Here is an 18,717-nt window from a genome sequence, read left to right as displayed (position 1 = left end):
TATCGTAAAATTTTTGGGTTTGATAATTAGTGAACATCAAAAGTTTAATTGAATTTACTAGTTAATAGGGAAATTTGCTTCTGTAATAGAACTATCATGTACTTCTGCCCCATCCTTTTGATTTAGCATGCCCAAAATTTTGGGAAATTTTCCCGGATGTGCTTCCCGCATATTTGCTTTTCAATCCAACAGTGTGACATGATTGCTTCAAGAAGGATGGACCAATTGATAAGAACATTTCTTTTATCTTTTTTCTGAGAATGAAAGGTGATCCCCAATCATGTTTATTAGTTGGTCCATCCTTGTTGAAAATAAAAAGGGATAGTTGTTAGGAAACATGGTATCCATGGATAAAGGAGAGAAAAGCTTATGGAATTGTTCAATTGATAGTAAAATGTGATATTACAAATGAGAAAGTTATCCCACTTATGGGGAGGTTACAACTATATATACTAATAGGACTAATACTACTTGTAACTAAACTATGTATCTCTAATAGTCCCCCTCAAGTTGAAAGGTGCTCAAAACACTTCCAACTTGAAATGAGAAAATACAAGGAAATACATCAAGCAAATGAAAATACAAGGAAAGATGCCAGAAACACATCGGCTAAAAACTAAAGTCATCAAGCAAGTGCTTATCCAATCAAGAAGCAACCACAACTCAAGGTTGAACCAATTGAAGGAAGAAGCATCAAAGCAACGCTTAACCACCATCCGGTAGAAGCCAATATCAACAAAGGCAATTAAGGCACAACGCTTAAGCATCAAGAGTGTTCAATCACTCAAGATAGAAGCACAACACAAGAAATACAAGGATATCCAAAAATCAATGATGATATCCAAAGAAGAAGTGCAAGGAATGGTCATAGTCTACAATGGAAGGAGGTCATATGTTGAACAAACTTCACACCAAAGGTAACATGAAGCAACAAGACCAAGGTTCCAAAGATAAAAGTGATGCCCTCCAATGCCGAGCCGAGACAAGAAAAAACCAAAAGCAAGCCAATAGAGATGCATAGCCATGTAATGTGTCTTCAAACCATAGAAAACAAATCCATGTTGATGCATTCAAACCATAGGCCAAAACCAATGCTTCCAATAATGAAGCTAAACCAAAACGCAAAAGAAACAAAATCTCCAAACATAACAATCCAGTAAGAGGAAAATAGCTTGTCTCTGTAGGTGGGTGGAAGGTACCCCATATGCTTCTCCATCGGACAAACTTGACAAAAATGGAGAGCCTTCCAGACAATCACCTTGATCAGACATAAATTGAGTTAACGGTTGTAGCAGAAGATCTTGAAAGTGGTTATGAAGGATTTCAAGCCAAGAAAAATAGTCTGAACAGTCCAAACACAAGAGTGAGCTAAGCCTGATCATCAGAATCAGCAATTTATGTTTCATGTAATGGATGATGCAAGTCTTAGCTCTATCTTCTTTCCTGGGGAGACACCACTTCACAAGTCTAGGTATAAGATGCATTACTGTGACAAAAAGTGGATGCTTGCTGGCAGAATCACAACCAGTTTCCTCAAAATTATTCCGGTCAACCAAAGTGCATAGTAACGGTAGAAAAGTTCCAAGAAATATGCCAGGATTCATAGAACCCAAATTGTTGAGATGCAATTCATTCACCGACAAGCATTTCTTCATACTACTGTTGTCACAACTCCAACACTCATCCAACAAATTCCAAGGCATTCTCAAAAGACAATGATTAACAGAGTCATAGTACACTTTGACAAGCCCATCATCATAGTCCTCCTTCAAATGTTTACATATAACACGCAGCGCTTTAACGATACTAGCCACAGTCGACCAATCACAATTCCTCACCCCATGTTGCAGCATGAAATCAACATCAGGAGAATCCAAGTCATTATTTTCAGACGAACACGAGAGCCTTCTAGTTAAAGCCATTTCCAATGAACAACACAACAAATGAATGAATTCACCCCAATTGTTCCCCGTAGTAGACACGAACTCATTCTAGTCACAATTTTGGGAAGACATTGATGAACAGAACAATGCTGCTCCAAACCGCACAATTCTTCTTCGTTTGAAGCAGAATCAAATTCACGAATCCGCAACTGAATTTTTCTCATTACCAAATTGAGAAACCATAAACAATATCTCAAAACTCCATCAAAACACATGAGTTTCTCAAAATACTTCATCAAAACGCATGAGTTAATCCCATATAACAGAATCATGAACCAAGAACCAACAGGTATTAAGTGACGACTTTCCACAAACACATGGTGAGCACAAAAGGCACATACTGCAATGTCAACACAACACGTTTCGGAAGACTGAATAGTCAATACGACACAACAGTAAAAATAGAAAGAAGATGGAATATCAACGATGCAGAGAATCGATGCGAAAACGACTCCGTCTTGAATCAAAAATTATGATAAAGATGAGTCGCAAAACGAATTTGAACCATGAATTTGAATTGAAACTACCAGAACAAAGTAGAACGAACAAAGGAAAACAATGGAAAGAGATCGAACAAGAAATTTGAATCGAGTATGAAATTGAACAGAAATTTGGCAAAGAAGGAAAATATACCATCAAAATCATGAAACCCTAACAATTGGGGAAAATGACATGATCAAGATCGAACATGATCCAAAACCAAAAACGCAAAACTCGACCAGAATCGAAGCAAGAATCGCAACAATAAACTGACATGAATCTCATATATTGGAGATTCGAACAGAGAACAAGAGGTACAAAGACGATCAGAAAAGGAAATTACAAAATCTAGAAGAAATGAACAACATGAACAATCGATGAGAGAAACGGAATTGAACGAAGAAAGAAATCACGAAGATGAAACCGAATTGAAATCGGTGAGAAAGTACAAGAAATCTAGGAAAATGAAGATTATAGCGAGAAACAAAGTGAAAAAGAGAAAATTCTATTTTCTCGAGAAAATGTAGCGGAAAATCCTTCAAGGAGGATACCAGATTAGCTCTGATACCATGTTAGGAAACATGGTATCCATGGATAAAGGAGAGAAAAGCTTATGGAATTGTTCAATTGATAGTAAAATGTGATATTACAAATGAGAAAGTTATCCCACTTATGGGGAGGTTACAACTATATATACTAATAGGACTAATACTACTTGTAACTAAACTATGTATCTCTAATAATAGTCACCCTTCAATCTCAAGAAAAAAAATTAAAAGAAATGTTCTTAACGAGTTGTCCACCATTCTTGAAGCTATCAGGCTACACTACTGATATGCAGGCCCGGCCTTGGGGGAGTGCATGGTGCTCAACCAGGCCGGGCCTCTAAATGCTACGGGCCTCAAACAAAAAATTATGTCTAATACCCACCCCCCACTTAAATAAAAAAAATATATGTTATATCTTTTTTTTCTTCGCTACACGTTTGAGTTTTTTCTAGACTCTAAGTCAATTTGGAAAGCTATTTCATTGAAAGAATCACAACAATCATTTTTTTCTTCGCATAAACCATTCGTTTTACCCTTTTTCCACAACAGAGGAGTGACAAATCCAAACGACACCGTTAGATAATTTTCACCTCTTTCACTTATTTTTTTTTTTAATTCTTTTCATGTTTAGAAGTTCTTCTGATTCTGATTTTTTTTAATAAAGTTTAGCTACACAAAAAAAATTGCGTTTTATTTTACTAGGGGCCTATTTTAAAAAGAGAGCCGAGCCTCCTATTTCACAAGAACGGCCCTGCTGATATGAAAAGCAAATCTACAGGAATTTGCAAAAAACACATTCAGGAAAAATTCAATCTAATCCCAAATTTGGGGCATGGTAAATCTGATAGATAGGCAATATGTTGAATGATAGTTTTATCACATAAACAAAAATTTCTCCAATTAACATTGATGATATTCACTCGTGCCTCAACTATTTTGGTCGTGCCTCAACGTGAACCTCTGATGCTATTAAATAATCAGTTATAGAGTTGATTTTTTGTATATTGCTCTTGTTTCTTCTTCACAATCCTCATGAAACCATTAAACTACATAAGTAAAATCACTAGTCCATCTAAACAATACCTAAAAGGAAAAAAAGACTTTAAAACATTTGATTTAAACTTTATAAATTCAATTTTTTTTATAAAAAATAAAAGCATAGGCAGAAAGAAAAAAAAAAGAATTAGATTCAAATTGAAGTTAATGGTATTAACACAATTGTGTTGGTACCATCAACTTTAATTAGAAATTGAATTTTTCAGCCAATGTTTATTTTTTAAAATTGCAATTATAAAGTTCCAATCACATGCTTTTAAGTCCTTTTTTATTTCAGGAACTATTTAGATGGACAAGTTATTTTTACTGATGAAGTTGTATGGTTTTGTGAGGATTGTGAAGAGGAAACAATACCATATCAAAAGACCAACTCTGCTACTGATGATTTAATAGCATTAACGGGCCATGTTGAGACACAACGTATTATTGATCCAAAATGAATACATGAATTTTATGGATACATGAATTTTGTTTTATCACATTCATTTGATAATTAGTGAACTTCAAAAGCACATTCATGAAAAATTCCATCTCGTCACAAATTTTGGACATGCTAAATCTGACAGATGGGTCAGAAGTTGATTGATAGTTTTGTCTCAAAAACACAAACTTCCCCTATTAACTTTGATGATATTCACCATTAAGCTATAGAAATTCATTGATTATCAAACGAAGGTGGCAAAACAATTCATTCCTCTATTTTTGTCGTGTGCCTCAACATGAACCTCTGAAGCTATTAAATAATAAGTGACAGAGTTGATTTTTTATATGGTCTTGTTTCCTCTTCACAATCCTCACGAAACCATATAACTTCATAAGTAAAAATCACTAGTTCATCTAAATAGTACCTAAACGAAAGAAAGACTTTAAAACATTTGATTGAAACTTTATAAATGCAATTTTTTTATATAAAAAAAACATTGGTAGAAAAAAAGATTCAAATTGAAGTTAATCGTATTTACACAACTGTGTTAGTACCATCGACTTCAATTAGCAATTGAATTTTTCGGCCAATGTTTATTTCTTAAAATTTGCAATTATAAAGTTTAAGTCACATGTTTTTTAGTCTTTTTTTTCTTTTAGGAACTATTTAGATGAACCAGTGATTTTTACCGATGAAGTAGTTTTGCGAGGATTGTGAAGAGGAAACAGGACCATATCAAAAGACCAATTGTGCCACTGATGATTTAATAGCATCAGTTGTTCATGTTGAGGCACGACGTATTATTGATCCAAAACAGATGTATGAATTTTTATTTATCGCCTTCATTTGATAATCAATGAACTTCTGAAGGTTAATTGAATTCACTGGTTAACTGGGAAATTTTGTAAACATTGTTATGGGAATATAAAGAGACGCATATAGAGTAATTCTGAGAGACAAAAGCCTACTGCAGAAGTAAATCATTATTCTAAAATTAGTTCAATTAAAATCCAAAAGACATATATGCCTCATATAACGTAATACATATCAACAAGTAGTATCATCAAAGTATTCTATAATGGTAACTTTAAAAATGTATAAGTAGTAGTAGAGGTTGTGGCATCAAATAATTACATGTTCAATTTTAATTCCCAATATACATTTTCAACTAGTTTGTCTTAGTCTGAAATTCACATTTAATATTTTTTTCCAAAAACACTTTTTATGCGTTTTCATTACAGCATTGCAACATTTAACATAAAAATTGGTCAAGTAAAAATTCCTTATAACTTATAAGGACAAAACCTTAAGTGTTAAAAAGGTTTTTGGTCCTACAAATATAATCAATTTTGTTTTTGATCCTCATAAAAAAATGACATGTTTTAGTCCCTATAAAAATTTTCAACACATACTTTAGTCCTAGTAAATTTAAAATTTGTTTATTTATGTTTAAACATTTAAATTTTTGAATGATTTTTCACATACTTATTTAAAACATTATACAAAGTTCTTGGGTAAAAAATTAACTTAAAATTTGATTTTTAGCTCTAAATAAATTTTTATTTTCATTACTTTAATCTTGTAGGCATTTAGAAAATTCATATTTAAATCATTACATGTTAAAAAATATATATAATTCTTTACAAAAAAAAAAATTATTGTAATTACTTTAACATATATGTAAAAAAAAACCGTTAAAAACTTTATAAGTTTGAGCATAATTAAACAAATTTTAATTTAAAAAGGATTAAAACTGTGTATCGAAATTTTTTATAGGACCAAAACATGCCACTTATTTTTATGAAGACTAAAAATAAGACTCGCTATGTTTATAGTGACCAGAAATTTATTTAACCCAAACTTTAAATTAAAAAAATTACAACAATGCCTCATTGTGTGTAACATTTAGATCATTGATAGAAATCTCACTGAAACCAGCTAAAATAATTAAATCATCATCCTAAATTAAAAATAATGGAAAACAATTAGCAGAACAAACATAGTAAAAATTAATGAGAATAGAGAAAAATAGAGAAAACTTTTTTGATAAATTTTAAAAAAAGGAAAACTTATGGAATTAACAATTTTGTAAATGGTTCTTTTATTCTTTTATCAGCCAAGAACAACAAATGATTTGCATAAACAAAACTAACATAATTGAAATTGGAAACCACATACCTTATCAATATAAGAAGCCACCATCGGTTATTAGTAACGCTCACATGATTTTGTTGCATTGGATTTCCTCTCCATTATTCTAAAGCATTGCAAGAACACAAATCAGTCTCTATTTTCTTTCAAAAGAAAAGGCATGAAACCAAAAATAAAGTGGTAATGCATAGGAACAAATTCTTTTCTTCATCATTGTTCATTCCTTGTATCCTTTCATTATTAAACACCATAGAAATTGTAAAACCAGAAGGAACAAAAAAACATACAATTAATATTCAACACCAAATAAGATAAAAAAATATATAGATATTGAAAATTTAGAACAACTATATTTACTCACATGGTCGCTATTTTGGGATTGCTTTTTTTTTTTTTTTGAAAGAATTTTGGGATTGCTTAGTGAAGGGAGAAAAAAATTAGGGTTTGTGAGTGCAGTAAATGGAGAAAAAAAATTAGGGTTGGCGAGGGCTGAAATTAATGTATGGATAGAGTATACAAACGATGAAAGAGATTGAAAACTTGAGCAACGAATGATGAAAATTTGTAGGCAGTGAAGTGAGACAAAAATTAGGGTTTGTGAGGGCTGAAATTAGAGGTGCCGTAGTTCATATGGTTCAATGAGACGGTATATATTTGAGAGGTTACGGTTTCTGCAATCATGTACATGGGCTATTTGAGCTTAAACGAATGGAGCTGCTATAACAAATCAAATAGAAAGATCAACTCCAAACACCCCGTAAATTTTACTTTCTAAACAGCACTTCAAATATTTTAATAAAAACTAGAACATCGACCCGTGCATCGCACAGGTCAAACCAACCAAAAAAAGTCATGAATAAGTTTTACCGGATAACTAAAATGTAATTGAATATATTTTTTTTAGGGGAATTGAATAGTTCACATGATGATTATGATGTATTACACAATTCATATTAAATTGACATCGTTAGAGTTTGAGGCTTGAACAAAGAGAGACATTAATATATTTTAGAAAATTGCTATTTAGAATGATGCAGCCACAAATTTTAAGCGCGATACCTAAAGAAACTTATATTGAATAGTTAACAAAACTTAATCATTTTCCGTCACTTCAAATAAGATATTCAAGAACATGGTAGGGTTTACAAAACTTGAAACTTAAAAGTAAATTTGCAAGTTGTTACTCGTTAATCATTCCAACACCTGTAACCAATAAGATCAACATGCCTACTTTGAACAACTTATTAATGAATCCAATATCTTCATTCTTATGTGGAATGTGTTAGGATTTACTTTATTATTTACATGATATCAAATCCTCAATGACTTATAGTGACACGCAAAGCAATTTTAAAAATGAATAATAGTATCATAGTAAGCTTAGAGAAGGCATCGTACTATGAATATAACTCGATCAACTTACTATTAACGAAGCCTCAACAAATTCGCATCTAAACCCTACAAAATATTCCTTTGGATGACTTAAAAATACTAAACCAATTGCCTTCCACAACCTCATAATCTAGGGCTATATACCAAACAATCCAAAGCACTACAAATGGAAAACTTCAAAATACTGTAAAGATCCAATATGCAGACCAATTAAGAGAGACTGACAACATGACGATCCCCAAACTAATTAATTTATTCGATAAAGAATAGACTGACATGTTAAAAGATGCAGGAAAAAAAATGTGACACTTCATTCCAGATCTCTCCACAAAAACATGTCTACTCTTAAAATAACAAAAACAGGACCTCAATATCTCTAAAAATAACAAACACAGAATCACAATAGTGCCAATTACTGCTAGGAAACAATAACAGAGATTGATACAAAACTGGGCGTGGGATTTGGCTGCTCCATTCAAGACATACTCGTAGATTGTTACTGATGAATAATTTGCCCAAAACTCCTGAACATCTTTGGCAAACTGCTCTGAACGAAAACAATTTCTTCTCGAATTAGTACGAATTCTCACCTCCTAATACTGATGCAATTGTTGTTTGTCGTCCATGTATCTGCTAAACCATCAAGAGTATGAATGAAAATAACGTACGACAGGGAAATTAGAGCAACATATAAGTATTTTGAATCCCCGAATATTAGTTCACCACTTATGCTGAAAATATATACAATCTCACAAAAAAAAAATTTGTTGAGCATGAATCCATTGTTTAAAATCACAAAAAGAAGCTATTCCAAAATAAGTCTCATCTCAATCCATCAAAAAATAATTATGTAGAATCCCTAAAGTGCACTTAACCTATGGATAATGAAGCATACGACAGGACGGTTACAACTTACAAAAAACAAAATGTTGATGCATCACTATTGAAAAACCTAAACACCAGGAAAACATAAGTGTCTCTGATATGAACATCATATCATATTAAATATAGAATACAATATGAAATTTCATAGCATAATATTACCTTATGAGAAGGCAATCGATTTATTTGATATTTTTAATTATTTTCTTTGTTGGTATACACCAAATATGAGCTACTCTAACTTTCATCTTAAAATCTCTCTTTCCTCTAGTAACAGCTATAAGAGAGGAGTGTAAGTTTTGGCCATACTTTCAAATCAAAAATCACCATGTATAACCTTTGTTTTTCGTTTCAAAGCTACTGCAAGTAAAGAGATGAGTACCTTAGATATATACAGGGAGCTGATACATACAAATAAAGGTGCAAGTGATAACAACTAATGTGCATTGAATACGCATTACAGATGTGTCTTTGTATCCTTTGATAACTAAATAATAGGCTTAGAGTTGCGACATCAATGAGAATAACTAAAATTGAGCAAAATTAGAGTTCCCTTGATAACTAAATAGTAGGCGCAGAAAAATTGGCCAAAATATAGTGTAATTCAGATTGTAAACTATACACCAACAAACTACAAATTTGTTTGAGTATATTAGTACATGAAATATAGTGTAATTCATGCTGGCTAGTATCTAATCTTCCTACACACAGGTTTGCAATACGAATTAAGCATGTAGTACAATGCCGATGCATAAGTTTCGCCCTCTAAATTAACCGGCCATAAACAAATAAGTGATATATTCAGATTAGCTATCCAGACAGAGAAGTAAATTTAACCGATAAAAAAAACACTACAGTTTTAACAATCAGATTTACCAGGCGCACCAAGTACACGTTTTTGTTTGTGCAAAATATCATCAATTAGATTAGGCGAAGTGTTATTCCAAACAGCCTCTGGTCTGGACAGCTAATCAGAGACCATCAATGCTGCAAAAAGTCTTCGCAAATAATGTATGTTTCGACCTGAACTCTTTTGCATGAAATTAATGTCGGATACCACTGTATCTTTAATAAAATCACCAACAGTCGGATTTTTTGCTAAAACTCCATTGTCCACACCTGAACCATGGCCTATACGTCATAAATTAATAATATATAAGAAAAAATGTCAAAAAATAGAAGTATAACTCTGCCAAAAATTAAAATTGCTTAAAGGTCCGTAACCGTAATCTGCTAACCCGAGTTGTTTGGTTTACTGCAACCTTCAATATTCTCAGTAGAGTCTGCATAAGGGCAAGATATGGTGAGGTTTCTCTAAAGCTTTGCATTTGATAAAACATGTTTTCCAGGTCCAAGAAGCTTAGAAGACTCTATGCTACAGCTGCTGCATTTGAACACTGAAAAAATACATCCTTAGTGGCAGTTCCTTGAACCTTAAAAAGGAGAAGCATAATTACCATGATTAGTGAAAGCTATGCTTACCACTTGTTATATCACTCAATGGAAATCCTGAACCAGAACCTATGCGATTTTGGCACAGTAATTCCTGACCATTGAAATACAAATCATTTGTAACCACCAACTCTAAGGTAAATACAAATAAGAAGGGCGATGGTGCGATCAATGCTAAATGGCTTAATGTAAAATCTTCCTTTGAAATATTTCTCCCTATGTTGCCATCTTAATTTGATGACATACAGAGCTTTGAATCTTTAACCCAAATCTCAAAACTATAATGTATGACCTTTGAAATATTACTCAATGCTTCAACCTAAATACCAAATGAAAAAAATTAAACAGCAAAAATCATATTAACAAATATGAGCTTTGCTATTTTTTACTGTAAGCATAAGTTATAGACGGATTATACTCGTTTCTCACTATAGTATCTCCATTTTTATACCAGCAATCTCTTTGCCACGAATTTCCCTCTGACTGTCACACAAATAATACATCACACATCAATCAAATTAACATCAACAGCTATCGCACAACACAATAACAAAATTTACAATCACATACTTTAAAGAACAAAACTGAATCGTCATAGTTATATTCTCTTTAGTTTTTTGAGAATCCAAAGGCTAATTTTCATGATAAAATTGTGGCTTACTTCGCATTGACGCCGACGCCAACAATGTTTAGATGACGAAGTTGTTGAAGAGGCCGACCAATTCACACATTTCTTGCTCCAATCGATCCCAATCGTTTCTATTTAGCTACTTGTTTCGATGCCATTTACACTTCTCGCCGAACAAACAAAAATCAACAAAATAATTAGAAAAAATAACAATAATCAAAACAATTGAGTGAGATTTCATCGAATTCAACTATAATCGCAGGCGTGTTCGTGAAAGTTATTAGAGTGACAAAAATTGATGAGAAATGCATAAGGAATATTATTAGCTTAAGATAAGAAGAATTGAAAACTGACTTGAAAATGATGACGGAGCAATTTCATGAATCCGAAGTTGGCAGAATCGGGAGAAGAGATTCGAAGAGGTGAACCTCAAGCAAATATAGTTTTAGTGATATTGGTAGATAGTTTAGTGAATGCAAGCAAATATAGTTCTACTTTTATGGATCGTGTGATGTGTTGCTTCACAATTAAAGGGATGGAAATATGGCCAAAATTATAGCAAATTTCATAACAAAATTCGGCTGGCCAAAATTATAGCAAACTTGATAACAGAATTCGGCTGACATTAATTAAGTAAGATGATCAATGGCCAAAATTGAATGGCGCCTAAATGTGCAAGATCCAATGGCTCAGAAAAGTGGAGGGAGAAGTGGGGGGAAAATATTAGGGTTAGAAATTGCTTTAGGGGTTAAGCTTTATTATATATATAATATAATATATAATATATAATATAATATAATATAATATAATATATAATATAATATAATATAATATATAATATATAAGTTTAAAGTTTAATAAATAAGGATTCGGATGGCCAAAACTATAGCAAAACAAATTTCGGATTTAAGTGAATTGATAACAAATTTCGGATATGGCCAAAATTATAAATAAGGATTCGGCTGGCCAAAACTATAGCAAAACAAATTTCGGATTTAAGTGAATTGATAACAAATTTTGGATATGGCCAAAATTATAAATAAGGATTCGGCTGGCCAAAACTATAGCAAAACAAATTTCGGATTTAAGTGAATTGATAACAAATTTCGGATATGACCAAAATTATAATTAGAGATAAATATGAAATAGTTGTTTCGGAAAATAGAAGAGATAAATACGAAATAGTTGTTTCGGAAAATAGAAGAGATAAATATAATATGATCAATGGCTAAAATTGAATGGCGCCTAAATGCGCAAGATCCAACGGCTTAGAAAAGTGGAGGAAAAAATGGGGGGAAAAAATTAGGTTTAGGGTTAGCTTTACGGGTTAAGCTTTAGTAAATAAGATAAGATTGAAAATCACTTGAAAAAACATTCAAAAAAAAAAATCGAAATCAGGGTATTATTTTTTCAAAAATAAATTCGTTCAATTAATTAGTTTATAAGAAAGTTGGCTAGAGTGAGCTTACCTCAGTTGGTATTGACAATGCATAAAATATGCAAGGTTCGGGGTTCGAACCCCGGCCACCACAATGCATAAAATATGCAAGGTTCGGGGTTCGAACCCCGGCCACCAAAAAAAAAAAAGTTGGCTGGAACATAAACAAAAAAAAAAAGTTGGCTGGAACATAAACATGTTTTGAATTCATCAATATAAATATAAATAAATGAATTATGTGGAATTTTATATTTTTCAAGATACGAAAACCAATAACCTTTTCTAAATTTTATGTTGTTATTTTTTCAAATATGGTGCTTAGAATGAGACGAAAAAATTATGAAAAGATTTGTGATGGTACTAACAGAACTCGACCTTTTCACATATGTATAGAGGGTGACCGTTGCTGCTAACAGTTGTGGATCCAAGACCTAAGTCAAGGTTACAATTGTTTTATCTTTATTTAATAATAAGAATAATATATGTATATAAAGCATATATATTTCAATGATAGAATATTAATATATGTGTTCGCAAAAAAAATATTAATATAAGTATCCTCTAATAAGTATCTTATGCACCAACAAAAAATGGGTACTAAAAGACTTTGGCCACTCTTAATACCAGAAATAAAACATTTGGTCGAAATCATGATCAAGAATTCGACAAGCTATATGGGTTATTTCAACATGCTGCAAAGTGGTAAGGGATTTCGACCAAAAGCATACAGACTTCGACATACTGCAATTTCAACCAAGTGTTTAATGTGTTGCATGCATATGGTTTTCGACAAATGACAAGTAGAAATAATCTAAAGATACAATTGGAGTGCAATAAGGCAAAGTGGAGTGTGTAGCCGTAAACAAGGTTGAAGTGCATGGAAGTTATTTTCTAGTGTCTTGGGAAGTTATTTCTACTTTTAATTTAGTCCATAAGATTTAGTGGTAGTTTTTTTTACAAAATCTACATATTTATCAGTTTGTAATAAGAAAAAATGGTTGGTTTCTTGATTTCTGAAAACTCTGTAACACGCACGGCATGGGAGCAAACGGGTTCAAGAGTGGACAGATTGACAGAATATTCCAACCACCCTTTACATTCCCTGCAATTTAATATTATCATTCTTGCTTTATTTTCCTCTTTCATTTGCAACTTTCATTCCTTTTCATCTTTCTTTATTTTTCTTTCTTTTGAATATGCTAACTTGAGCATTTTTCTATTATGTTGTCATGAGACAACTTGTTATTAAAAGATGTTGGAAGCAATTCTAACATTAATAAGAACAATAATTTTGTTCTTAAAAAATGCATGAAGTAATATCATAAACTGCGAGACTTGAACTGACATTATAAAAAGACATTTATCCAGTCTAGAAGTGTACTTCTCCTCATGGTCTCAGATTCGATTATCATCGGTGCCAATTTGTGTGCATTATTTTAGCTTCTTTAAAAAAAATCACCTTGTCTATTGTAAGGATATTTTATTAAACTCCAGGGTGTGCAAGCACACACCTTCCCCCAAGTGTAGATCGGCCTCTTGCTGCTTAAAGAGTTGAGATGAAGCAACTATCAGCAGCGGAGCATGAGCCTATGCAGCATGAACATGAGTTCCTTACAAGACCATATGATACTTTGGTTCTTACCTTGAATGACAATCACATTGCTATTAGACTAACAATATGACATGTATCGATTGGTCTTGTATACATCATACATGTGGTGTCAATGGTCAAAAACTTGATCGGATCTCAGTGCGTTAAAATATATCTCTCACAACAGTTGAGTCTTTATATCTTCCATTCCAACACACATGCATTTTCAATTAACGTTATTTGATATATTGTATTTTTGTTCTTATGACCTCGAAGTTTATTGATACCTATTATGTGTATCAACTCGACAGTGTATTTGTCATGTCAAGAACTAGTTTTCGTCTTTCGTCAACCAAATGTTGTATAAGTGAATGAACCTTTAAAATATCACCTAAGTCGTGAATTTATTTTCACACCCTTAAAAAAATTTACTTTTTTTTATACAGAACGTTCAATACAAGAAGGATACATCTCAAAAATATGATGACTAGACCAAAACATACCATCCTAACAAGGATGCGAGCACTGAGCAACCATGTTCGCTTGTTGTCCAATAAACTTTACCTCAAAGTTAAAAATTAAAGATAACTAGAAACTATGGATCTAAATTCAGAGGCTCCATTGCTAGGTGAATAAATAAAATCAACCAAACTGTGAGAATCAGTCTTAAAAGTTACATACTCCCACCCTTTATTAGTTGCCAATTGGATTGCTTCAAGTAAGGCCTACCCCTCACCTTCACGAACTGCCAACTTAGCTTGCTGCCACTTTGTTTGCACCAACATACATTCCCAATCGTTGTTACAGATACAACACCCAAAAGAAGTAATGCCTTCAACATCATGAAATGCGGCATCGATGTTACTACTTATTAGAGTACTGAGAATGTATATTCTTTAGTTTGGACGGTCTAAAGAGAAATTGAAATGATACTACTTATTGGTATTTAGGCTTTCGTCTCTAAGCATTGCTCTAGATGCGCCTCTTTATATTCTCATATGGATGTTTACAATATTTCTATGGATGATGAACGTGAGGTTTATGAGTGTTGTTATCTATTCATATAGTTAGGTTTGGGTAAACCAAACGACTACTGAACGGAAAATCAGCACACTTGTGTTAATATCATTGACTTCAATTTGAATTTGAATTTTTCGGCCAATGTTTTTTTTCTAATTTAAAATTTAGAATTATAAGGTTTCAATCAAATGTTTTTAAGTCTTTTTTCTATCAGGTATTGTTTTGATGGACCATTAATTTTTACTGATGAAGTTGTATGGTTTTGTGAGGATTGTGAAAAGGAAATAATACCATATCAAAAAACCAACTCTGCCACTAATGATTTAATAGCATCAGAGGTTCATGTTGAGGTACGACTTATTATTGATCCAAAATGAATGTATGAATTTTGTTCTGTCACCTTCATTTGATTATTAGTGAAGTTCTAGAGCTTATTAGAATTTATCTGTTAATAGAGGAAATCTGCGCTTCTGTGATAAAACTATCAATGTACTTATGAACCAACTTTTGATTTCGCATGCCCCAAATTTTAGGAATTTTTCCCGCATGTGCTTCATGGATATTTGCTTCTGAGACCAACAGTGTGGCCTGATAGCTTCAAGAAGGATGGACTAACTAACTAGTGTTAAAAACATAGTCTTGTTTATTTGTATCGTTTAAGTTGTCTTTGGGATTCAAAACTATTCCTCAATGTTTATATTTTCTTTTGAAGTCAGAGCTGCACAATCAACTGTGTTCTAGTGTTAATCTCGAACATAGTTATATAAAGAGTGAAGGAAACATATATAAGAAATAGGAACGTGTGGGAATTTTGGGTACCTTTTTTCTTGATCAATTATCTTTGTTTTTTTACACATTTAGAATTTTGGGTACTTGTGAACTTATCTTGTTGTCACAATTCCCTCTATGTCGGAATATTTATTCCTCGAATGTCTCAAGGATGAAAACACAATGTTTACTTGGTTCCTAAACAAACAGAACTTACAAAGATCTAGTTACTTGAGATAATGCACATGAAAATCCTTAAATGCTAAATGATAACAAAACCTAATGAACATACAATATGATGAAGTATGGCGGTAGAAGGAAATAGTTTTAATGCTTACTTCGCATACACCAAAAGGACTTGCAAAACATGCCATTTATTTACTTGGTAAAAATTATTGAGAAAATTTCATTCTCCATTGTCAAGTATTGGTACTTTTGTGTTGATTAGAAAGTCCTTAATTGTGTTGCATTGCCTAACAAAGTTCTAATATCAGTATAAGAGCTGCTCGATGAAGTGGGAGGCACAAGTTAAAAAGCTAAACATAGAAGTAATTTCATAGAACTTGTGTATTTAATGTTATAAAAGTTTAACAATTTATATTTCCAATACAAAATTTATTTGTTATTTCCTTTTTTAACTCCTTAGCTTGTGCCCTTAGGGCACAAGTTAGCACGACCGATAATTAAAATAAAGCTAAAACTTAACTCTTAATGGCGGACCTTTATTGCTATGTCTCTAGCAGAATAGGTGAAGAACTAAAGTACAATTCTCCTTTGTCCCACTTGAAATTAGGTTTACCCTTCGCATCCATTTCGATATCCCCTTCCTCCGTCACCGAAGATCCAACGCTCCAAGTATGGTTTATTGATTGGATGTTGCTGGGAACCCAACATCCAATCAATAAATCATACCTGGAGCGTTGGACCTTCGGTGACGGAGGAAGGGGATATCGAAATGAATGCGAAGGATAAACCCAATTTCAAGTGAGGCAAAGGAGAATTGTACTTGCTTTCACTTGTGCTATTAGAGACATAGAAATAAAGGTCCGTCATTAAGGGTTAAGTTTTAGCTTTAATTTAATTATGGGTCATGCTAACTTGTGATAAGAACATTTCTCTTTATCTTTTTTCTGAGAATGAAAGGTAATTCTCAATCATGTTTATCAGTTGGTCCATCTCTCTTGAAAACAAAGAGGGATAACCAACCTTCATTCTCAAGATAAAAATAAAAAAGAAACGTTCATAGCAGTTGCTCCATCATTCTTGAATCTATCAGGCTACACCACTAATCTCAAAAGCAAGTCTATAAAAATCTATGAAAAGCATATCCAGGAAATATTTCATCTCCTCCCAAATTTGTGGCATGTTATCGATGGGCCAAAAGTCGATTGATAGTTTTAACTCGGAAACCTAAATTTCCCCATTAACTTTGATGATATTAACCATAAAGTTATATATAAGTTCATTGAATATCAAACGAAGGTGGCAAAACAAAATTCATACCTCTATTTTGGTCGTGCCTCAACATGAACCTCTGTTGTTTTTAAATAATCATTGACAAAGTTGGTTTTTGATATGGTCATGTTTCCTCTTCACAATCTTTGCAAAACCGTATAACTTTATAAGTAAAAATCACTGATTCATCTAAACAGTACCTACTAGAAGAAAGGATTTTAAAACATGTAATTGAAACTTTATAAATGTAATTCTTTTAAAAAAAACAAAAGCATTGGCCGGAAAAAATTCTATTCAAATAGAAGTTAATGGTATTAACACAATTGCTAATTTTTTCGGCCAATGTTTTTTTTATAAAAAAAATTGCATTTATAAATTTTCAATCACATGATTTTAAGTCCTTTTTTTCTTTCAGGTACTACTTAGATGGACCAGTGATTTTTACTTATGAAGTTGTATAGTTTTGTGAGGATTGTGAAGAGGAAACAGTACCATATCAAAAGACCAACTCTGCCACTGATGATTTAATAACATCATAAGTTCATGATGAGGCACGGCATATTACTGATAAAAAATGGATGTATGAATTTTGTTTTCCCCCTTAATCAGTGAACTTCTAAAGCTTAATTGAATTTACTGGTTAAAAGGGGAAATTTGCGCTTTTGTGACAAAACTATCAATGTACTTCTGGACATTCTTTTCTCTTTAGCATGCCCCAAATTTTGGGAATTTGTCCCGGATGTGCTTCCCGCATATGTGCTTCTCATACCAAGAGTGTGGCATGATAGCTTCAAGAAGGATGGACAACTGAATTTTTTATATTTTTTTTAAATGTAAAGTAATTCTTGATCATGTTTATCAGTTAGTCCATCCTTCTTGAAAATAAAGAGGGATCCCACCCTTCTTTCTCAAGATAAAAATAAAAAGAAATGTTCTTAACGGTTGGTCCATCATTCTTGAATCTATCAGGCTACACTACTGATCTTAGAAGAAATCCATAGAAATCTGCGAAAGCATATTCCGGAAGAATTTCATCTCCTCCAAATTTGGGTAATGTTAAATATGACAGACGGGCCAAAAGTCGATTGATAGTTTTGTCACAGAAACACAGTTTTTCCCATTAACTTTGATGATATTCACCATAAAGTTATAGAAGTTTATTTTAAACGAAGGTCGCAAAACCAAATACATACCTCTATTTTGGTCTTGCCTCAACATGAACCTCTACTATTAAATTCTGATGGAGCGATTTCACGTTCATTTTCGTTGTCTGCTCGAAGGGTGTCAAGAATTCAATGGTCACCACAGCTACTTTCTGGCGATGAGGACAGTCGAAAGGATGGTGAGCGGGCAGTGTGGTGAGACACATGGCGTACTGCAGTTTTCATAGGGAAAGTTACAATACAATCAGATTTAGCATAAGCTCAGTCGCACATGGTGGGACCTATTAAGCTCTCCCACCCTAGAAGGCGCCTCAAAGCAATCATAC

General features: G+C 32.7%; 1 protein-coding gene across 1 annotated transcript; it reads right to left on the bottom strand.

Annotated features, from left to right (window-relative positions):
• Window positions 1–1,109: 1,109 nt before the first annotated feature.
• LOC146916245 (uncharacterized) lies at window positions 1,110–6,653 on the bottom strand. The gene is made up of 2 exons (XM_085721582.1): window positions 6,630–6,653; window positions 1,110–1,991 (listed from the first exon to the last, which is right to left on the bottom strand). The coding sequence occupies exons 1-2, from the start codon at window positions 6,651–6,653 to the stop codon at window positions 1,110–1,112; spliced, it is 906 nt and encodes a 301-aa protein (XP_085577708.1).
• Between the last annotated feature and the right edge of the window lie 12,064 nt (window positions 6,654–18,717).

Source organism: Medicago sativa, chromosome 6, assembly GCF_051527215.1.
Source record: "Medicago sativa cultivar Bolivia chromosome 6, Bolivia_mono, whole genome shotgun sequence".
Classification (NCBI taxonomy): domain Eukaryota; kingdom Viridiplantae; phylum Streptophyta; class Magnoliopsida; order Fabales; family Fabaceae; genus Medicago; species Medicago sativa.
Note: the sequence above shows the minus strand (reverse complement) of the source record. Positions and strands in the feature narration are given on the sequence as shown.

Bases quoted from the DNA above. Each gene is read 5' to 3' on its own strand.
- LOC146916245 (XM_085721582.1), bottom strand. From the start codon at position 6,653: ATGGTGGCTTCTTATATTGATAAG. The intron at 1,992-6,629 runs GTATGTGGTTTC...AATTGTGACTAG, and splicing joins TGGCTTCTTATATTGATAAG to AATGAGTTCGTGTCTACTAC.